Source organism: Galendromus occidentalis, unplaced genomic scaffold (assembly GCF_000255335.2).
Source record: "Galendromus occidentalis unplaced genomic scaffold, Mocc_1.1 scf7180000077477, whole genome shotgun sequence".
Lineage (NCBI taxonomy): Eukaryota > Metazoa > Arthropoda > Arachnida > Mesostigmata > Phytoseiidae > Galendromus > Galendromus occidentalis.
Genome location: NW_003805465.1, coordinates 1,636,100 through 1,659,754, shown reverse-complemented (window position 1 = coordinate 1,659,754; position 23,655 = coordinate 1,636,100). Strand labels below are relative to the sequence as shown.

The following is a 23,655-nucleotide window of genomic DNA, read 5'->3' as shown; positions in this document are numbered from 1 at the left end:
GCACCGACACCAGCTCAAGTCGCTCTCGTCGCGCTTGAATGTCCGATGAGGTCCCGGTCGGACTTGATCTGCTTGAAATATAGTTTATATCGAAGTATCCGGAAAAAGTTACGGAGGACCAGTCATGGAGGATGATCGGGGGCGATGTATATGAATCGATAACCGATTCTCTGCGCGTCCGTCGGGGTGACCTCGACAGAGTCTTGTTTCCTCGAAACTGCCCGCGCCTGATCCAAACTTCTCGGTGACGCTCGCCCTTCTCCAGAAATAACAGAGCAACGGGTCGAGTGAGTTAGGTACGCTGAATGATGCTCCCGTCCCGAGCGAGCTCGATCACGGTGCGGCTCCGGGTGATTTCGGAAACTCAGATCTTCATGTAATCAACACTGCTCAAAGGCGATTATTGATGATTGCACAGATAGGTCGAGGGAAATGGTGTGAGGCTACGGGAAGCGAACATTTTTGGGACGATGCCGCCTATGAAATTGCTTGAGGCCGATAACGTCAAGAGATCCTGGAACTCGTCCCCATCCGTGATTCTCTCGAACCGACGGACTGATGGGTATTAAGATATTCATAGGGGATTCCGAGCCGTACTTCATCACGGACGCTGAGTGCGGGAAGTGGGGAATAGCTATATGAGGTCGAAGAATGCGTGGCCTCCACCAGGAATCTTCGACAGGGCCGTTCATTCGGAAGGATACCTTAACCCAATTGTCATCCTCGCGAGATGGAGTTCTTCCCACCATCTGACTCATTTCCGATTCCGTCCCGAGAGGCTGCGAATGTAATCCGTCGTTGATGGGTGTTTGAGCATGACGGAAAATTTCGATCCTTCGAATCGCCCCCGGGTGGATTCGAACCACCAACCTTTCGGTTAACAGCCGAACGCGCTAGCCGATTGCGCCACGGAGGCTGCTCTAGAACGGCTTATGATTCCGTCGGTTGAGACCGATCTCTGACGTTATCAGAGATCATGTCACGGAAGCATCGTAGGCTCTCGAACGGAGTCAAGCAGGAATTCGGTGCGCCTTTCGTCTCCGGACTCAGTGGCCGAGATTCGTCCTCGCAGCCCCTAATAATTGTGCGAGGACATCCGTCAGCTAACGTCCCTTACGGAAACTTACCCCTCAGAGCTTTCCTCCCGGAAGTTTCGGCTGAAACCATCAGGGAGCCGCCCCCGGAGACAGCCGGGATCTGCTGGATAGAAATCTGTACGACGTTCCGACTTACGACACGGACGTTCCATTGTGGGACATCCCGATCGCCGGACCGCTTGGAATCGAATCGGAGCTCCTGAGCCAAGCCGCCGCGTCGCTCCCCCCCTTTCCTCACGCAGACTAAACCACTGCTCTAACCGGAGCGAAGGAAACAAGGTATCACGACGGAAATCCAGGAATAGGACTTATTTATTCGAGAGCGTTTTCCAATCTGATTTCGTGTGGATCGCGGACGGCAATCAGGAATTCTTATCGGCTCGAGCTCTCAATCGAGTGTCCAAGACGTCAATTCCGCCGCTGGTGGAACGATGTACAAGGGGTTGAAAACTTTCGACCTATGCACCATTCATCCGGAGTCTATCGCTCTGCCGCAAGCTGCGGCGAATGAGAAAAAGGGCTCTCGAATCCCTTGCGTATCCATTAGAAGCGAAGAATCATGACAACCCTTGGCGCAGGAGTTCTCGAAAACCTTAACGTAAGATCCGAGTATTCTTCTACGAAACGTGAATAAATACCGCTGGAGTTTTAATTACAGATTCACAGCCTGAACAACTATTCTCGATAGAGTCACGCGCCAGCGGACCTCGGTCGTATCTAAGTGACACCCCTTAACGACTCATGCAATCGTTTCCAGCAGGTCCATCTGGAAGTTCCAACGAGCGGTTTCTCGATGGAAGCTGACCTCGTGCAAGACTGAGTCAGACCCCGTCTGTCGAAATTATTCGCCGGTTTCGTAAGCTGATTTCCAGATGTCGGAAAGACACACCGACGAGTGGAATCTGTAGAACAGCATTAGGGGCAGCGTCGCGTGCTTGACGAGGATCCAGCACTGTAAAATTCGCGGGAAAATGTTACCAGGAGCCTGTTATTGCTCGAATCTATTTTGCCCTCAATCAGTGGAGGGAGAGAGACTTATCCGTCATTGGACGGCAGGGATGAGTCCCGTGGATTCCAATGGGCCTGGAACACTCTACTCACATTCTTGCCGAAAATTATTTCTGCACTCTCGCTCTCGTGTTGGGTATCCGTCTTGAATGTGGTTGTGACCCACATCGTGATGTTGCAGATGATGAGGAAGGTTACTAGTTCCCGACCGGGTTTCAAGAATTGGTGTCTCCTCTGATTACTGCATCGTCTCAGACCATCCGATAAGAACAGAGTTTGTAGCTGATGGAAGAAGGAACAATCATTCCATTTACTTGACGCATCAGCATTCCGACGTCCCAAACACCCCATCCCCCACCAGTCATCAGCATCGGCGTGCTACCCTAATGGAGAGAAGTCGGAGAGAGCTTACCACAACTTGAACTACTGTGATGACGTTGCTGCTCACTCGCGACAGTTTCGTTGAGTAGATGTCCGCTATCATCCTTTCGAATCGGAGACGTTTATCAAATATAGTATTTTATGCTCGTAAGTGGATTCGTCTTCCAGGGAGCGGTCCGAATGATACTTACGACATGAAGAAGTAAATGAAGAAGAATGGGAGTGGTACGTATAGTAGAACGTCGTCTAGTAACGTGATCGGATGCACGCTGAAATCGAGTGTTCGGATCTGCCAATACGCCCAGCAGACGGCTAATAGCGCCACGATTATCAGTATGTTGTCTTGGACGAGGAAAATCATCAGCTCCGCTCTCCGGAAGCGTTCCTGCACCATTACGACCTGTGGGGAACCCTCATTGGACCGTTGCGCCTCCTGCAAGTTTCCGTGAGGGGTCTAGGACGGGTTAAGCAGGGGTCAGCTAAGCCTGTGCGTTGGATTTCGGGTCTACGGTGTGAATCTATGCCTACTTAAGTAGAGATGGGGACGGGAAGGGGGGACCAAGACCCAGGCTTCTGATCAAGAGTTCCGCGTGAGAGCGAATCAGTCAGGGAGGGAGACGAGAAGGAGGAGAAAAGGAGAAAAAAAAAGAAGCAGGACCAAATGTTCGCTGTCTGCTTTCGACTGCCTTACCTGGGCGATGACCAAGGCGACCACCGAGACGAGCAGCAAGAACAGACCGGCGAATAATCCTTTATTAGAAGCGTGGCAATCAGCGCTGACCACGAGATTGCTCTGATACCGCGCATCCTGCCCCATGGCGCAAATGGATTCTCGTCGAACTTGAACTTCGGGTCCTTGAAAAGAAGATCCTCTTAGGGATAGGCCCTACTGATGAAAGGATAACCCCCATAGGTTCGGCCGTGCCACAAGCACGGAAGTCTTCCTAAGAGTGTCATCGGCATCCTCTCGAATGCTCGCTCTGTCCTCCCGCGGGAATTCGGGATGGGGGATGTCAATTTCGAGAACCACTCGAGGGATCGTCATACCTCTGCCGATATTCTGCCATACGATGAACCAAACGCCAGCCAAGATAATGTTGTACTCGACGGTGAAAGGTTGCAGGAAACCAGTGATACTCGACGACGGGCTGTGATGACTCTCCACATGATGAGCTTCGTTCACGATCTCGTGATGAGAATCCTGGCCTGACGAAGCAGCCGCGACGCTGTGTGTCTCGTGAGGGAGAGGATAGCTTGGTCCTGAATGGTTAAGCGTATCGTTCCTGCAATCCGATTCATTGTGCCAATTATTTCTCAGCCTTGCAATGCTCTCGGTTTAAACTCCCATCCCGGGGGTAGTGTCCGAGAAGCTGTCGAGATACCCGAAGGCTGACAAGCACAGTAGGGTACCAAGTACCAATCAGCCCGAGATCGGTCGGCGCTCGATAATTTTTCGCTTTCATACACTAGAGTCTTGAGCTCCAGAGTCTAGAGTCTGGACCTCTCGAAGGCACGGACTCCGCACAGACACTAGCCCTCCCGTACAAGCCGGGCATCAAGAACGGACGATCGAGTGAGTCACGTGGGCCGGCGACTGATTGACTGATAAACAAGCCGAAATTGATTCGCATGGATACGGCAGGCGTCTCCCGCATCCACTTCTTCGGAGTCGATTCGAAAAGGAAAGATGATGAATTGAAAAACGAATCCGGGAAGCAAAATCCGACGAAGCTCTTCGAAGGTTACCTCATAATCCATTGAAATGCGCTGCCAGGGATCGAATTCCGTGCAAAAATCGCTCTTACGGTCGCTTGTCATTAGCACTTCGTTAGTAGCGAAGAGATGGAAGGCTTCAGACAATTTCTTTGCATAGGTCCGATTGCCAGAAACACTCTGCCCACGTTTGTTTGGAATCATTTCGCTCCGCCAAAAAAATCCGTCAAATCGAACGGTGATTTGGAGGCGGGGAACTGTCCGTCAGGTCACAATCCAGAATATTTGTGATGAATTATGTTTCATTTCAACGCGGGAGCGTCGCTATCTACTTCCTAAATTGGAACTGTCATTCCATACGGTTGACAAGGATCCGCCCTTTCGATATTATAATGGTCGGAGCTCATGGGAAGCGATCCGACGATCTTTATTGGAATACCCGAAAGCATCCTGAATCATGCAAGACAACGGGGTCCTGAAAAGGTTTGTCAATAATAAATCTATCACGTACCCGTGCAGCAAAGCGTCAGCAACCGTCGAAACAACGCGGAAAGCCGCTGAGGAGTTCTCTTGCTCAGTGAGATGGCCATGCTCGAGATCGTAGGCGTGCTCTGCGTGTTTGTACTCTTCAACTATCGAGAAGAACCAGAAATAGAGTGAGGTAGCTATCAGGTGCATTGCTCCAAAGCGTGCGATATGTCTTGAATGGTTGATTACAATCTGAAAAAGGCCGACTCGTAAAACATGAATTTCCCCCACCACTGACATAGTTCCTGGAAACGGTACAGCCTGGAATAACTAGATTGTTGGCGATCTGGGAGGATACCGGACATGCGCGAGGTCTATTCTTTTCGTCTACGCCCCGCTCGCACATTCGTTGCTATTGATACCTATAACGAGTCCTCGACGGGACTTCAACTCACGTTGGAGTATTTGAATGCCATGAAGAGTTGGTAGAATGCGTAGATCGGACGGAGTACGTGGAATATCACTCCAAGAACAGCATCGGTATGCGCTCCATCCGTGCATACCTTCTGAATGAACTGCTCCAATTGAAGTCCTTCGTTTATCAAGTGGCAAAAACAGAATACTGAAATGAATGACGGATCCTTCCCATTAGTCTACTCGCTTGCGCTGTCAGAATTTCAAAATGAAGCCTCGTGGAAGTGAAAATTTCACGAAATGCGTCGTTCGGTCGCATTCGGAAAATTCGACGCTGTTCGATGGTCGTCGATAAGAGAATCTGCTTCGTCTCGTCATGTACGACGAGCGACAGGCTTTCATTGAGGGTCGGAGGAGAGTAATCCGCGCTCGGGCGAAAAGAAATGATTCCGTTCGAGTCTATCTCCGCCTCGGACTCTTCCTGTCCTGAATTTTAAACTCTCCTATCACGCCACTACTCCTCGGGATGCATAGTCGTATGTTGCTCTCGATCCGACAGTCGCTCCCCTATCAGAGCGCTGACTTCCCTCCGCGTCTACTTCTAGAATCTCGTCGCGTCTCCTTTCAGAGATAAACATTCGGTCGTAGAGGATTCTAGATTTACAAAGAGACTCACCGACCATTCCACCTTTGAGATAGAAGCTGCCACTGTGGCGACCTTCAAGGAACCAGAGCTGTGGTTGAAGGTTACGTTTCGCCGTCTGCTTGAAGACACTGGCTGTTGAATGCATGTACAGGTTTCCTTGACTGGGTCTGGTACGACTCCGAACCTGAGGATGCGAGCACGGATTCAGAACATATCCGAGCATGACGAATTAGCCGTGCAATGTGATTGAGATTCGTGCTCAAAGCGAGTCGGATCTTTCCGCAGACGAATGGCGTTCCCCTCAACAATCTCGCGGAAAGCTCGTCGGAATTTTCTCAATTTTATGTTCTGTGATAACACGCTCCGATATGCCCACCTGACGACTCGCGGAATGCTTGTACCATAGTATGTCCACGTGGAGCGCCAGTAGCCATCCGATGCCGATGAGGCAGACGAGAATACTGAAGATTTTCACTGAGTGGTTCTGATGGTCCTGGAAAATGACTCCAGCCGTGACCTCTGAAGATCGAACACGGAAGATTCGAGAGCATCTGGAAAATATGTACAAGAGCTTCCGGTGCAGAAGATCGCACGCAGCCGACTCTAAGAGCCACCGGCTCACCTCGTGTTCGTGGAACTTTTCAAGGATGCTTTCCGTCGCGCAGAACGTAGAGCCCATGCACACCAGGAACACACAATAGATCGTGCTCAGCATCGAACTGAGATATTTTCTAAAGGGTAAACACGACACGATACTTGAGTAAGTTACTCGAAGATCTATCCGTCGAACATCTGCGAAGCTCTACGGACGGGGGTGCTGTTGCCGAAGAAGCGTCTACAGACATACGTGACTGTGATACGAAATTATTCCGGCTGACAGTACACAGGCTTGGATCGGCGCAGCTCTGATTGAGCGCTCATTCTTGTTCTGTATTTCCGAGAGAGATTTCGAAACGTTCAACGGAAGCTTACTTAGCCGTCTTATGATGGTGTTCATCGTCCCCCGGGTTCTCTTCGTGACTGCCGAGAGAGCTCAAAGGTCCGGGGATCCCGTGCCCTGGCTGGCTCTGTACGGGTGTGTCTGGAGACGGAGCTCGGCTCTCGTTGTCCTTCACGTCGACGCTCCAGTTCACACTCCAGGCCCTTTTCACGGGATGGTGACCTATGGGTAATTGCGTAAGCAGTTATTGCGACGATCGACTTGATCTCCGAGACCTGATCCCACACAGGGATCGCAGCTGTCTAGGGTCCAGGGGTGACGGTGACAATTGATATCGACAGTGGTTGTCTCATCCAATCGTTTTCTGACGCCGACGAGACCAGCAGTAGAATAATGATAGGGACCGAAACTCCGTCTGATCGAATGAGGGGCAAGAATTGTAACGGGCGCTCAATCAACGGAAAACTCAAGGATCAGAAGCTGGAAATTTCGATGTCTGTTTCGAAACACTTCGAAAGAATGACAAAGCAAGTAGATTTTCGTCGAACCGAAAAACTTTCGAGGCAAAGAAGTGCAGCGCGGGAGACATCGTCATTGAATACTAGGGATGTCCGTGTGTTTTCTGGGCAGGATCCTTATCATGATAATCTCGCCTACGTGACAGCTATTATTGAACCGATGTCGGCTAATCGGAATGTTCCAGCTGCAGCTCAGCTGCTCTTAATGCGCCAGGTCGCAGGACGGGAAATTAATTTGGCTCGACGACTCCAGACATCTGATCTCGAAGCTGCACACTCTAGATCGATGCTCTATTCGAGAAAGAAACTGGGCGATTGATGGGCTGGAACCTTCTCCCGGACAGTCCCTGAACAGGAATGTCTTTCGGCCCGAAACGTGCTCCACGGACGGTGTCACCACAGCCCAAGATTCAAGATTCACCGCGCCGACGACGCTGCGTGTCTCGGGAAGCAACAAGGTCTCTCGATCAGAATGGGGGTTCCTTTTACCGATCACGGATTCCTTGATTAGGTAGGATGAAGCCCGTTCCCAATTTCGTGGTGGAATCGACCTACTGAAGGTCTCCGGTCCACGGAAGAGGATTCGAGCTGTAGAACATTTGACGGGAGCGAGCTCCGCGATTTCTAAATATGATGATACGCGCAGACATACTCCCCGGTCTAGAAATGTGAGGCACATATTCGGAAACAGGTCAGGATGGCCCTCCGGGCCAAAAATCGGGACCCCGACCTGAGAGGAAATTAATCCTCCGAATCGAAAAAGAGGATCCGAAATCGATCTGGTGAAATGAGAAATCACCCGCGGTTTTTCTCTGACGAGCGATGTGAACTCCGAGCGTTCTCGGGAAGATGAATTGAAAAGACTTCGTCGATTGAACAGACTCTTATCTAAGATGGCTGAAAAGACAGTCGCGTGTCGGTGTCGAAAAACTTGGCAGCGACGAAACGAAGTCGTTGCTGATGGGGAATTCCGAACGACGGCGCCTCGGAGATTTTCATTCCGGCATTCTGGATCTGATATGATGATCAGATACCCAGCCCGGACGCGAAAGTATTTCGAGAACACATCCTTAATTGATATAAACAAACCCGTCTCTCTCTCTTTCGGTCACGGGGCTCGACCGTGAAACTACCCTCACTGAGCGTTATGCGTCTCTGGGATAGACTGTCTCCGTCATGAGGGTTTCGAGCGAGTTACACGAGACGATCGAACCGACGCTGCTCAAAGACAAAATTCGACGCAAATATCTTCCTCCGTGACGGGACGTGGGGTGTGCATGAGAACGGAGAGAATCTGCCGCAGAATTCCCTGGAGAATTCTCTCGTTTCATATCTGCTCACGACTTCGGACTCGAGTCCTATTCCTAAAATTCGCCTTTCCCTGTCCCACCATAGCGAACTGCCTAAGCATCAGGATGTGGGAGAGTATCAATGACCGTGAAGCGTCCGCGAGAGGTTTGGGTCGTGACGGCGCATTCCTGATTGATTCAGGTGAACGGCTTCATGAGTCAGGATATTCATGCTCCTGCTCGCTACTCCACCGCCGAAACATTCGCCCCAGGCCAGTTTCCCCGTGCCGTGCCCGGTAAAGAGCTCATCGGGCCCCAATCCCCAAATAACGAAAAGATCAGTTGAAAAAGTTCCACATCGAAGGAGATCGGCCACTGCGGAAAGACGTCGAACGAGCTGAGGCGTTGGATCGCATACCTTTGTCAGGGTCTCGGTTTTTGCTGCCAACGATGGCAGGTGTTAATTTTGGCGGGGTCAACTTCTCTTCGGAAGACATTCAAGCACCGGTCTAGGACCGAGAACACGTCAAATTTCACAGGAGATTCTCCACGCAGACTGATTTCATCGATTGATCTTCGGTTTTCGTATGCTTCCGAAAACTCTTCCAACTCGAAAGCCGACTGACCTCCCAACCTTGAATTTATTCAGAGGTGAGAGCCGTCACGAGTTTTTCTCGAGATAAAGTGCGAATCAGCGAGCCTCGATAAGCTTACGCGAGCTACGCTCTCACCACTCATTCTTCTGATATTGCATAAAAGCGAGGGATCGAACGAACTTTACGCGCTTTTCTCCGCAGTCGTGGGCGACCTAAAGGATGTTTTTAGTACCAAGCAGAGTAGTAAACGTCTGGAAAAGCGATCTTCTTACCAATTAGTTCCGACTGGCCTCTATGAGCAGACAGATTGTTCCCCAGGTTGTTTTTGTCCTTGATCACCTCCTTCGAGTCCATTTCGGATGTTTTGGTCTGGTCGTCCGCTGCCAGCTCCTGGCCATCTGGATCCGTATAACATACCTGATGAAAACGAGCACAGTGATAACTTGGCGGGTCTTGAATCGTTCCACACCTTGCTTTCGCATGAGTCGCTTCCACAACCTCTTTTCCGCGTTGCTCTTGAAAACCCGAGTCCTCACTCAACTCGACTCCGTATCCATCGAGGTCCGTAGATCCCGAAGCCTCGATTTGTATTGGATCGGAGAAGCGTTTCGGATTGAGGAGTATCTCAGGAGCTGCATAGCCCTCGGCCATCATTGGCGGCTACTTTGCGCCTAAATGTTCGCTCGGAAACTCTCTTGTCTGAGCGCTTTCGAAGCGTGAGTAGACACACCTCGGACCTGATTATTCCTACAAGGGATGCTGGAAAAAGTTGACAAAGCTTGCTGTGCGAGCTGGTGAACGCTTCCCGCATCAACCAGGCGGAGGAGCCGAGTGGTACATAGTTCCCGATTTTTTTACTCGGAACAAATAAAATTCCGACGCTGGTGGTTCAGAAGTTCTGGATTATACGTGTTTTCGGGATATCCGAATCCGATATCGAGACGCTAAGCTAGTGAATCGGATCCGGCGGCTCATAACACTTTCGATAAACTCTGGTAAACTTTAGAAATAATCCGAGCGGAGCTGAAGCCTCATCGGGCTTCTTAGGAATCTGGTCCCCGTTTCTATTCATTGCGTAAATAAACGAAGGCGAATCCTCGGAGACTGTCCCGAGCTTCAACGAATTGGTTGCACAATCGATCGGGACGAATTATCAGTTCTCTTATTCGGCACCTGATATTTTTCGAAATGAGATGTTGCACGTGCCTTCTCTGGTTGGATCGAGCGAACTTCGAATAAGACGCAATCGCTGAGATCAATATCCACCGATCGGTGTCTCCGGAGGCAACGCCCAGCGACTCTGGCGGGATTGACATGCATGTGAGGCATGATTTTATCTTCCTCGTCCCCAGCCTCGAAGGCTTCGTTCTCTTCACCGGCACTGGCGCTCGAGCCTGGCACCTTCATCCACGCGCTCCCCTGCACACACCCAGGATGTCACGAAAGTTCACGAGGCTCACTTAAAGTGGGATGGCTGATGCGTTCAGACGTCCAGAATGCTCGCACTCAAAGGGATGGATTCCACGCAGCACGGGTTCAGGTAGGAAAGAGACTACGAGCGACTCCCTTCATGCCCAGATCCTCAGTTCGGATGTGAGTGCAAGGTCGGGGGACACGGTCGACGCAAGTCTCTTTGTCCGGACTAGGACGGGGACCACTTTTTTTCGACGGAAATACGAGTCTTGTTCCTGAGAGACACAGTCTCTATTTCGGTGCTCACATACGGAATGAGCTGGGAGCGAACGTCGACGGAACTGCCACCAACCCGCTTGTCACGTCCGAGTCTCTGTTCCAGATTCAGATATTTCTTCAGATTTCTTTGTGACCCTCGCTAGACACAAAAACCCTCTCTTCCGTTGCCGCGACACCGCCGTCGATGCGGATGCCGCACACGAGCACGGGAGGTCGAATTCGAAGATCACCTTCCAGGTTGATTGCGGGACCGCACTTCGATCTCCACGGACTTGTTGTGTTTGTTTGTAGCTCTGTCCATCATCTACAAGGAAGGCATTCCACCGGTTCAGAGATATGGTTTGGGGCCGGGGCATCGATGCGTGTTCTCTTTAAAATTTCGAATTTCGACGGAGGCTGACGATCTTGAGAACGAGGCGTGCTCAACAGAACTTCGTCGCGATTATCAAATCGGAACGTAAATGATCTTGATGACTTCATGCGGACTTATGCTCAGATGAAGGATTGAAAAGCTCACCCGGGACCTTGGCAGTTATCGAATCCGCCTCCGCTGAAGATTGACCCTTGCCGACCGACCGAGGCGAGCAAGAAGGAGAGTCAGAAGTCGCGATAGAACTTCACGCGTATCTTCCACCGTCCGCATCAGCCGTCTCGTTTCGGTTAGCGCCCGTGTGCTCCCTGGTCCCACGAGACCGCAAGGGCTTTCTCAGACGGAGCAGAGGAATATCGTCCATTCGAAAAAGCGGCTCAGTAGGAGCGTGTCATCGAACGATTCTCGAAAATTCCAGCCCCGAGCCTGAGCTCAGAATTTTGGCGTTCGTACAGTGCGTGGAAGCCGAACACGGCGAGCAAGAAGTCATGATAGTGACTTTCACAGAAAAGTACTCTCTCCTCCTCCTTCTCCGTCTTACGAATACTTTGATTTGTATGATAATGCCCTGTATGAATCAGAATCCGTCTCAAAGGACCGGCGGCATGACACAGGCTTCTCCATTTTCACTCTTTTGGTGCCTCAACAATGGTGTTACCCACTTGAATGAGAGTGTGTATGTGTTCTGATTGGTGTCGAGCGACGCCCCTAGATTTCTTGTACAGAAGAGAGTAAATTCGATTGCTTCGCTCATTTATGCTCGTATTGTGATACACGGCACTGTGGATCCTTTATCACCCAATCCTCGACACGTCTCCGACCACCACCGACACGCGTGAGATAGTGGAGAGAATTGACGTATATGTATTCCGGAGAATCGAGCATCGTGCCGAATATCATATAAGAGAATATCTCTTCGCGTGAGTCGGGACTTGTATAGCCTCAGCCTCTAGAATCGTTGCGCAGAGCTCCGCTCGGCATCGAGCGTACCAGCGAACTTATGCACGGGGGTGGGAAATAATTTAATTAGCAACGTCGGCTTACACGCGGAAGTTGAAACCTTGCGCTTTGCATCTGAACGACGAGCGTATCACGAGTACTCACTCGAAGAGATTCCCGTGATACTCTTGAATTGAAAGTCTGCCTGAATGGAATGATCGCTTTCGGGAAGACAAAAAGTCGAGCAATACTCAGAATGTATCCTAGTCTAAAGGAAACGAATCTGTACCGCCTCTTTGCCGCTCGAGCCTGGTATCGTGAACCACCGACAATCGCGGGAATCAGAAGGCTCAGAGTTGTGCGTGAGAGACAATCCGCTCAGTTGGAGCCTTGCAATCCGAGGACTGACGACTCATGCAATTCACTTCTCGCGCATCTTGAAACTGTAGCATGAAATCCCCTGAGCGTCCTGTATTTCACATCGTGAAGCTCCCGATACATATCGGCTCTGAGCGAGAAACGGTTGAGCCCTCCCGCTTCGCAGTATGTACGTTTCCGGAGGTCACTATTGAAAATATTGGGAACCCACCAGTACGCTGGATCTCCGAGTGCGATTGTGGGGCACAGGTAAGCTTGTCGTATGGAACTCGAAAGTCATCGTCACTCCTCTTTGGATGATTCGAAAAACGACTCAAGCAGAGGCAGTATTTCAGTGTCAGAGAACATCCAGAACGGGCGGCCAAGCCAGTGTCCAGAGGCGAATCTGTCTGAATCAATGATACGCGCCAATTTGTTAGGAGGTGATGAAAACAACTCAGATTGGCTCTTTAGCATGGGCCGTGCGCTCGATCAACCTATTCTTAGCTGTTTCGAGCTAGCCATGCGATTCCCTTGTTACAACACTCACGGGCAAGATTCACGGACAGAATGCACCGAGGCTCAGGTTGCACTTGGATCGAATTGATTTGTCGGGTCCGGTTATCAACCCGAGCAGAGTGGACAGACACAACGATCGTTACAGACGGTTTCTTTCTCGACGCTTGTCAGTCAGCCAGTCAGTCTCCGCACGAGGAAAGGGGATGCAAGACAAGTGCTTTGGGGCGACACCCCTTCCGTTGCGATGTCCTCAGGCGATTCAGCCGGTACACTGTGAAGTTTATGAGCGTTTTTCAGCCATTGATTTTAGAAGCGGCGCATTTCAGAGTTCTCTGGTGCGTCAAAGGCTTCGGGGACAAATTATTCAATCAGTCACCGAGCAATGGCCGTTAATTTTTTGTGACGATATCCGTGTGGACAAATTATGGCGGAACGATTCGGAATACCTCTCGGATATACTTTCTTCTCTGAGGTCGTACGGCATTAATCGGATCACTCGACTCAGCCAGTCAATGAATGAGGGAAGAGAGTTCCCTCTCAAACCTGAGTCCGGAGTGAACTGTTCGGAGCGGATGGTCGAACGCCGCGCCGACGCAATCGGCACGCGAAAACTTCCAAGGGGAGGGTCCCAAAAGCTGTTTGGAATCAAACCAATCAGATTCCGCAAGAATGGGATTTTGAAGAGCGCTACGGAGCTTGTACAACAAGTCCTTGCTGTAAGTACAATAGATTAAAAGTTTCGGGAATTCGGACGGAATCGGATGAAGAATATATCGATATTAGCCGCGCTGAACGATGATGTCCGCGCGAATTGATCGATCGATCCATCGATAGATCCTTCGAAAGACACTCGTTCGACAGAAGGACCGCTTCACGGTGATATCAAAGGCTGTACGCCGTCGTGGGCCTTGAGGGCGACGTTTTCGCTCTGGAAACTTCAATATACGTTCAACCAGAACAAATGCACCTGAATTGTAAAATCGCCGCATATAATCTTTCTCATTGAGTCAATGGGAATGATCGAGAACTCTTCCGCTCATGGAGAGGTTCGAGTCAATCGAGACTCGAGACCGAGGATTTTCCTGGTTTTTGGCACGCGGGATACTTTGGGGGACGATCTCGGCGCGAGTGATCCTTCGTACCCTTCCCCGTGACCCATCCCGGATGACAAATGTCGCGATTATGCGTAGGACCTCTTTAACGACGTATTGAATTGATTTATCACTCGGCCCTTTCCGCGGCCAGCCCTCCATCTGCTAGAAGATAATTAATTGTGTACGGCGGCGATCACAGCGGCCCTATCGATTTTTTAGTAGCATAGATATACCGTTCACAGAAACTTCATTCGTTGCGCGTATTCAATCATTCGTACGGGATGGAAGACATAATACAATGGAAACAGTTCCTTAATCGGAACAATGCGTGTATATCTGACACCCGGCGCTCTATCACCATTGAAACCAATGGCCCCTAGTAACCATGGGATCAGTTCTGAACGTATTGTGGTCAAGTGCTCTATCTGAGTGTCGGAGCGGTGTGAATATACGCCGCGCGATCTTATACGACATCCGTCGAGAACGGATGTGGAAAGTATTCTGATCCCAAAAAAATCGAATCCATGCTTGCTTGGGATGATGTAAGATCTGCGAAGTTTTGCTCCCTTATATGCAGAAGCGCTGATCTTCCCTCGCTTCCGGGAGCGACCCAGGACCGCTGCTCGGTATGTTTGTTCAGAGTGGTATTTGATTAGAGTGATCCATTAGAACGTTTGACAAGATTCCTTGAACGAATCCTCCAAAAAATCAACAATCAGCGGCCCTAACACAGTTTCTGCTATGTTCATCGGCAGGTTCGTAAATTTTAGGATTTATGGCGACACGACGGTGTTGTGACGGACAAATTTTCGCCAGGAGCTCATTCGCGATATATGCCTTGGCTTGTCTGATCGCTTCGGTGCTTCGGATTGAAAGTCCGGTGTTGGAGTAATCGCATGTAATTGGAACTATTAAGTTTTTTTTCCGTACATCCAACGTCTAAATTGATATTTTCGTTCCCCTCCTAGTTGGAGTTTACAGAAAGTCAACCCAGATGCGAAATTTCTTCCAAAGACCCTTCAAGTCGCACAACTCCCGAAATCTGAAGGAAGTGTGAAGGCTTCGTGGACTTTATCCGCTGGATCATCGTAAAAATCACAGGGTACGTAAAGTGACGTATTCTGTCGAAGATAACGCTGCGGTCGCCGACGGGACGTGTTGCTCCAACCGTGGACAACAATGAAAGTGTCTCGCAATCTCAAGGAGCAAGTGTCAAGTCAATTGATATCATGCTTCGAAACCTCGCTAAATGGATCGGAAGTTGTCCCTCTTGACTTTTACTTTTCGAGAAAAAAAAGAGAGGAAACGAACGCAGCAAGAGGACAGTCATGCATATCAACAGGATTTAGATACCCGTCGTGATAGATTTTGGAGTCGCCGGCATGCGGGCCGTGTCGCTCCAATGTGGCTTACGGATCATCGGGCTATTGATGTAAGTTGATCTGTCTGGAGCCCCATGGCTGATAGGGAGCCGCATCCTGGACCCCCAGACGTATCCCGTAGACTTTAAGTATTCTGGTATCGAAACATTACCCAGAATCGATATACATATCTTGGAAATGCAACTCCCGCTAAATAACGGAGAGTTCCAGATGTGCATCGAGCCCTACGTCATCGACCGTTGTGGATTAACCGTAGCCACGACCCGCATCTGACACAACGGCATGCACGGGTAAGCGGGTATCGGCCTTACAATCCATCAGAGAATAGTGGGAGCGATGACCTAAGCTTGAAGTCCCAGGCTCTCAACCCCGCTCTCGCGAAGAAGCCTTCTAGACCTCTCCTCCTGGAAAGTTTTCGTCGACAAGCGAAGAATGATTGAGAAACCTTTGAACGTATTGATTTTCTGGCCACGTATCACCGTCGAATTCGCAGAAATACAATCGACCGTTGAATGACAGAGTTTCTGACGTGACAATCCCAAGTCATAGTGACTTATGCAGGATTTTATAGAGACCGCTTATCAGTGATACAATGTTTACAAAGAATTCGCGCACATATCAATCAGGAACAGAGATGCTGACTAGTTTTACGTCCAAGGGAGGGAGATTTCGCAAATACGGCGGTCGCAAACGAACAGAGTATTCAGGAACTCACTTCGGTATGAAGGTTGCTTCCACCGAAGTAGGTTCGGCCGCATAGGTATTTATTTCCGTAGTGCCGACATCTACATCGACATCAATCTACTTGTCCGTCTGACTCCTAATGAGTCCGGATCTTATACGTCTGTCTATATCTGGTCTCGAGCACGAATCTTTGTGGTCCACCACAGAGAACACCTAACAAAGCCGAAACAAAGAATATGGAGCTCTCTCCGTGAGATTCATACGTACGGTATGGCACAACGGGGTATGCCCACAATTTGGACCCAAGAAGAAGTACTCGGGATCAACGAGTAACGCGGGAAATTCGAAAAACAAGAAACAAGGAGAAAAAAATCCAACGGGGGAACGGGGCAGCCGTCAGTGGTCCGCTACCATCTGGGCCTGACCATGTGGGGGTCGGCTAGGCCGCTCTTGACTCATCACTCATCCCTTCCAATAAATATGGCAAAATTCTAAAAAAAAAGGAGAAGACTCTATGAGTCATCACCGAGTTTTCCCACTGATTCAGAGGCTCGTCTTAGGGGAGCGTCTCGGGGCACGATTGACTCCGGAACGTCGGTCTGAAATCGTGCAGTCTTCCTCAATCCTCACAAGACATTTTCCCTTAGCCCTCCCATGCTGCTCCTCGTACGAATTGGAGCTAAGATTCTTGCGCAACGATGATCCAACAGATAGTCATGGAATCCAGTGAATTCACGTTACGCGGAGAGAATTGGATAATAGGAAGTGAACATTGCTTAACGCTCCCAATATTCCGAAGGTTGAGTTCTATGAAAAACGTTGATGCTTCCGAACACGGTCGAGCGAGCACCCCGGTGGGTCGGCGACTGTATCACAGAACTCTCATCATTAAATCGAGGAAAAGAATGCGTTATTAATCATTCGTCAACGTCTCCAAAAGAGAGCATAAAAATAATTCAATGAACGATCCGATATTCGGACCAGTACGCGCTATCAATCTCGACAGACTGGACCAGAATTCTGCGGCTCCGGAAGGCAATCGGGCCCGGGCGAGAATGCATAATCAGTCCGACTGCTAACGATATTCAAAATGTATCATGCCGACTTTCGTAACAAGGTTCAAGCTCGCGGCCGTTCGGAGGGCAAAATACAATTGAAACTAATGAATCGTGTGGCCTTTCGATTTTGTGAAAGACGAAATGAATGACCAGCGTTCGGGAAGAGCTCAAAGGATTTCGGAAGCCGCAGGCACCTGCCATTCCTGGCGATCGCAGGCGGTGCTCGCGCGGAGCCCCCAGCGAAAATACTGCCGCATCGCTCCCCGCGGGAAGACGGGGTCAAGCTCCACCTACCTCCACTTGGTCGAAGTTTGGGCTTCCCGCAAAACTCGAACTTTTCATCATTGGTCCAGGGTCCACGGCGCTCAGGTCAGTCCGATCGAGCAGTTTGAAACGTGGTTCGTTTGCTCGAGATCCGAACATGTTTAACTGCGCACCGAATGAATACACCATCTGATAAAAGACAAAGACAATCCGATGAGATCGTGACACATTGACTCTGTGTCGTTTTAGTCCGTGAAATCCTTCGTCTTAAGAAAGAACAAAACCCGAGACACGCATCGCGAACGATTCCAGAGCGGACTCATCCCGGCAAGAACTCTGGCTTCGGGAGACGAACACGATCGGGTGGGAAGTCTTAAGGTGGGACTAATCCCAGATCATGGCAGTGACTAAGAAAGACCGAGCAATTATCTGCTCACACGAAAGAAGCTTAGAAGAAGAAACATGAGTGGGACCGACACCGTGAATCAGTCATTCTCTATTCGTACGATTCGTCAAACACGGAGCTCCCAGAAGCTATCAGCTGTAGCTGACCCCCCCCCCCTCATTTCACCATGAATGCGAGGAGCGGATACGAAAAAAAAGAAAACAAGACTCTAGGAGAAACTTGCTCCCTACTCACTGTGATAAATGTGTTGATCCCAGACGATTGACCGCGGCGTCATCAGAAACCGTCCGAAACAAGAGCGTTCGCGGTTATCCTGAACGTGTTCGTCGATCTCTCGGACTCGACTAAACGCTTGAGAATAAAACGGAGACTGGTCCGATGTATGGTTCAAAGTTCGAATCGCGCTCGGTGCGCCCTCAGCTTCCGTCTGTATAACCGGGAGGCTGCTGGCCCTCTCTCGGAGAATGCTCCCCGTGCTTATACCACGCTAGGAAAAAAAAACAGATGTTTTCTAAGTCGCCCTTCTCCCGAATCTGTTCGAAAAGAGCGTTCGTTCTCTGAGCGCATAATTTATCTTCCGTGCTCAACGCCGTATATCGGGGGCCTCGAATCTGGAGAGTCATGACGCCGTAGAACCCGAGGCTGGTGAATCATTTCGCCTTCGTCTCGATGTGGAAAGAGATTATGTGAATCCGTTGCAGTCTTCTGGAGAATCTCTTCTGCAGCGGAACATGGAGGTCCTGTTTGCTGTCTCCTTCCAGCTTCAATGTCCTTCCGGCAGTCATTCGATCCTCGCTGGAGGAATCTCCGGTCGCACCCGCCGATGATCGCCTAGTCAGTCTGAACGATTTCCCTCTCTGAATAATCCATATGGCAAGAATGTCAAAGTTCGAGACTCCCGTCTCGGTGACAATAATCGGATCCTGCGGCGGACCAGGGTGTCCGTTCGAAGACATTCATCATTGCGAGCGTTCCTTGAGCGATCCGTTAGTTATACGGGACTCAATAGGACCACCCTTCTCAGGGGAGAGGACGAGCAGTTTCCCGTGGGCTCCCGAATACTGAACATGCTTCCTGGAATGGGAAGTCCATGCGTCGTCCAGCGTCGCCCTTCGCTGGATAAGAGCGAACGCCAGCGAGTAATTGGAACATAATGAGTGACGGCGATCTTGGGAAACCGTTCTACGAACGGGATGAACAACCTCAACCGTACGTGGAAGTTCAACGACACGACTCCCACCTGATCGAGAAGAAGCGTGGAGGCTAATGGATCAAGGTCGGGCAGCTTTCGTGAGCGATCGGAGTACAATCTGTACACCACGTTTGGGCATCGAGAGCTCTGATAGAACTCGATAGCAGTGTACGAGCACAGATGCCGAGTATACGGTGTGTCGAGACATGAAGACGGTCCCCGAAACCCGAGAGTTCGTACCTGGAGTTAGCACGTCCCGGTGTTGAGGGAAATTAATTAGGGTTGTCTCGAAATACATGATTGTTAATAAATATAAATGGAGCCCGTTACTTGATGCCCAATAAAATCCGGAAATACGCATGCAAAATATGCCCTGAAAAAATGCCGACATATGCATAGAAAAAGGCAGTTCCATAGCGGGTCCCTTGTAAGCGGCCATGGTTCCCGTGACGGAAGCCGCATTACGTCTCTGTACGCATAGTGATAGTCGTTGGTGCAGCTTCGTGCAGCTTTTATGATACTCTTTTAGATTGGCTCAATGCTTGATGACTCCTGCTTCATGCAAGCACAATTTAAATTACGGCTTACAGTAGACAATGAGATCGGTCGTTGAGAAGGTGCTTCAAACTAGAGAAGCTCCCCTCATCAAGCGACGTGATCGATGCGTACTTGAAGCAGGCAGTCTCCGACAGGTCGCGGCCAATGAGACGATCCGCGGAGCTGCCCCTCCTGTAGTACGTCCTGATATCCTTCTGAATGCTGAAGCCGCCATTACGAATCACAACCGCATCGCATTTCCTACGGACTGAATCCCCAACATCACCGGGTGATTTCTTGAGACCTCTCACAAGCGCCTCAAAGATACCCACGCTTTCTACCTCTGACAGTCCCTTCGTTTCCAGTTTCTGGCATGCGGAAGTTCTCCGAAGTTTGCTTTTATAAAAGCGAGATTTCCTCTTACATAGAGGGCTTTCTCATTTATTGAGCAGCCGCTCCGATGCTCGCAGCTTCACTGACGTCCAGAGCGTCCGAAACCTTCGGAAATGAATCGGAGTGGTCGGCGTAATAAACCGCTGCGTTTAACCGAGGACCCCATCTTGTCAAAATTGGCTGGGGAGGCTGTACGTCGCTCTCAGAGTCGGATTCCGCGAGAATCGGCGGGGAAAATATGGGATATGCGGATTTATGCTTCGAAGCCCGGAAAATGCATTTTCGGGCGAAAAAGCCCAGGATATGAATTCTTATGCAATACTAGCGATACCCGTCGCGCTTCGCTGCGACAATCAAATCCCGAGGGTACAACAAACGACAGAGACTGAGTTTTCCTCCCGGTATTTCGAGAATCAGACTGAGAGAATCAGGTTTTCGGCTTCCGGCTCAGTCCGTTTCCCTCACCCGTTCTCCCGTTCCCCAGGTCTCCCGTTTCCCCGTTCTCCCGTTTCCCGCCCTATCGTTTCCCAGTTCTCCCGTTCCCCCTTCTCCCATTCCCCCCTCTCCCATTCCCCCTTCTCCCGAGAGTTAGATTTCCCCAATTTGTCAAGGGGATAGTTATAATAGGTAATTGAAATTATATTAAAGACTTCCCTCTAGCTTTGTGGCTCCATGCAGCCGTGAATGGCCCTAGATCAGCGCTCCGCGTTCGAAGCTGGCCACAACGATCATGGATTCGAGACTCAATGTTTAAGCGAGATGCTCCGATTCAGTCTCGGCACGAATCATTATCAAGGAACCTTTGGGTACTCAAGACTAGACGGCTGGCAGACGAACGAGCGAGCAGTAGCTCGTAGGGTTTCCTGTTTTGCCTTCCGCTGTGATTCTCGTGCCTATCTTGGGCTCGAGGGAGCCGGAAACGATGCAGGAAGCCTCTAGATTGCTCCTCCCCGTCTGCCATCGCTGCAAGCTCGACAGTTGCTGCAAATCGGCATTGAGTTGCCGAATCCAGTTGGGCTCGAATTCGCCCGATCTTTCTCGTTCCACCGTGCGCTGTGGTACCAGAATCACGGAATCATCCACGATTCTGGAGGCGGGGGACGACGCCGAGCTGAGAAGAGACCCGGCGGATGAGATGCTCCGAGCAGCTCAATCTAGGTATGTACATAGCGGGAATAATGACCTTGCTTCTCTAATGAAAATCGTCGAGGCCGAATGCCTTGGGGAGCTCATGGGGAATCTGACGGAAATTCTTTTGCTAGAGCACCTCGGGCGATTGGAGATACTTTGAGCGCCTCGAGGTCGGCTCCAAGAGCCTGGGGCGGAGTAGGGGAGCTGGACTGCCCGCTATGGGAGTGAGTCGCACTGGGAGAGCTATTCGGGAAATCTGTGTAATCGCGCACCTTGACGACAAGGAAAACTTTCCTTGAATAAAAATTTCTGGATATCGCAATGATTCTGGAGGCACCTGCGGTTGGATCAACGGTTGGACTCCTACATTCGTACAATCTCTCGAGGATGAGAAGGTGTGATGGAAAGTACCACTCAATCAAAGATTCCTCTTAAAGAGAGAACGGATAGCGTCGGAAAACGACCTTCTGGTATACTGAATTCGATGCGGTAGACGGAGAAATATGTTCACTCGATCCATATCTGTCCAGTTAGTCGCTCGAGAAAATCATTGATTCTCCTGAAAGTCCTCTCTATTGACTCGTTGGAGAGCGGTCGCCCGAATGTAATCGGTCGCTGGTGACATCATCCCGGGAATCGCTCGAAGATTCCCATGTCATCGGACCCGCATTCCCTCTCGTAATCAAGCTCTCCTCAACTCAAGCCGGGAGTCAACCCCGGATAAGTGCAAATTTTGCGGCCGAAAGTGTTAGTTCAGCAGAAGAGCTCGAGCCTGAACATCAGTTGGACCAGGTTTCACCTGATGCGACTCCTCCGATTGTTGCAGCGATGGTGCGATTGGAGGGGGTATATGTCACATCCGGAGCACACTCTTGCATAGCTGCAAGCGGGCTTTGCATCTGTGGACGAGCAGCTCGGTTGGAGCGATCAGGTTCAGCATGTCGGCAGAACCGCTCGTGTCAGCGGATCCGACTTTCAGAATCTCGAGACTCTTCTTTGAATTCGACGTCTAGGAAGAGGCTCAACAATCATGAACAGCCCGTTATTTAGAGGAGCAAGGTCCAGAAAGGCGTACTAAGCCCTTGAAGTTCGACGAAACTTCCGGTGAGTCTGCACGGAGGCGATCTATCTATCCCTCCTATAGTTCTCCGAGCCGCCGATGGATCACCGTCATCGACCTGTCATACATCGAAACCGTGATCGTATCGACACCCGCAGAATTAACCTCAATCCCATGAGCAGCCAATCGTCTTGTATCTTTCAAAGTTTTGTGGACACTCTCGCTCGGCGAGATCCGACGTATCACCTAAATTTTTCATCAATTTCACCAGTTTCGACCTGATCGAAAGGCGAGATTTCCCTATCGATTGCATCGATCGTTTCGTTTTGACGGAATTCGGAGTTCCTCTTTCCAAGCCGACGAGCGGATTCTTGGCTCGGACTTCCGACCGTGGGAACGATCTGTGTGAGCCTTCTTCAGTGTTTCTTCTTTTCAAAATTCGCCGCGACCCTCGCAGGATGGATCGGCTTGTCTTCTCTTAGGGTAAGCTTAGTGTTCGTCTCGTCCGTCAATCCCTAGGCGAGTTTGCCAGCCGGGTCGCTCTCAGGAACGCGAAGGATTCCTCTCCCTTCTGATATTTGCTCCGCCGGACCCGATACCGAATCCTATTGATCGGTGAAGAGAATAAGATCCCGAACTCAAGTATCTCCACGAATCTGCTACCGCTCGGGAGCTATCGATCATTAAAGAATCCAGGGAAGCTGCCGGGTTACGAAGTGGTGTCTGAGTGCTCCCCATGAGGGAGTTGAGCCAGTCAAGACTCCCCGGATCCACCACTGGCGGGTCTCGACCTTCAAACGTTCGATCTTCGAGACGGCTCTCGTTGCGAGTGCCCATGCTCGTCTCCACTATTCGGTCTCCGCACAGGGGATTAGCCAATCGGTCAAACCGGACACAAGATTAAGGTCTCACGACTCACGATCGGAATGATTTCGGGAACGACATGTTCCGATCGTATGCTTACCAATCGTTTCATTCACGAGCATCAGTTGACGCATCGAGTTCCAGAGAACAATTTTGCGCTTTCCACGAACTCGTCAGCAGGAGGAGAGGCGTGGATATTTCCTAAACTCAGCCCCGAATACCAGATCGGCGACGATCGGATACGTGGGAACCACGCTGATCAATGGTTTAGGAACAGTCGAATCTTGGAGCGGATCCGTCCGGGGCTCAAATATTCAGGATAATTAGGGATGCAGATTCGGAGCGACAAAACGCCGCACAGTGGTCAAGAATCGATTTCTAGATGGACAAAATTATTTGAACGCTTTTTTCGACTGACCCGGATCATTTGAGTTCGGAAATGAGTCCGAAAGAGTTTCTGGTCGTCATTCTGGCCCTAGAAACGAAGTTCGAGGCCCAACGGGGTCAGTAATGAGACACTCTTCGAATTAAACGAGCTACATTATATTCGTTGGAAATTGCTTATCGAGAGCATTCCACTAGTCTAGACAACACTACGGGTCGCATCCCTCATGGGTCTCCCGCTCCTCAGCGCTGAGATGGA

The 23,655-nt window shown here is 50.3% G+C and overlaps 1 protein-coding gene and 1 non-coding gene across 2 annotated transcripts; both read right to left on the bottom strand.

Annotated features, from left to right (window-relative positions):
• Nucleotides 1–842: 842 nt before the first annotated feature.
• TRNAN-GUU (transfer RNA asparagine (anticodon GUU)) lies at nt 843–916 on the bottom strand. Its single transcript has one exon. It is a non-coding gene; the product is annotated as a tRNA-Asn (tRNA).
• An 836-nt stretch (nt 917–1,752) lies between these two features.
• LOC100907385 (proton channel OtopLc) lies at nt 1,753–18,181 on the bottom strand. Its single transcript, XM_029111938.1, has 15 exons — nt 18,070–18,181; nt 17,460–17,618; nt 9,334–9,487; nt 6,700–6,889; nt 6,350–6,458; nt 6,104–6,220; nt 5,758–5,911; nt 5,123–5,289; nt 4,711–4,919; nt 3,534–3,769; nt 3,178–3,341; nt 2,678–2,919; nt 2,518–2,590; nt 2,199–2,387; nt 1,753–2,049 (listed from the first exon to the last, which is right to left on the bottom strand). Exons 2-15 carry the CDS (start codon nt 17,616–17,618, stop codon nt 1,939–1,941), a joined length of 2,274 nt encoding a protein of 757 aa, XP_028967771.1. The 5' UTR covers nt 18,070–18,181; the 3' UTR covers nt 1,753–1,938.
• Nucleotides 18,182–23,655: the final 5,474 nt, after the last annotated feature.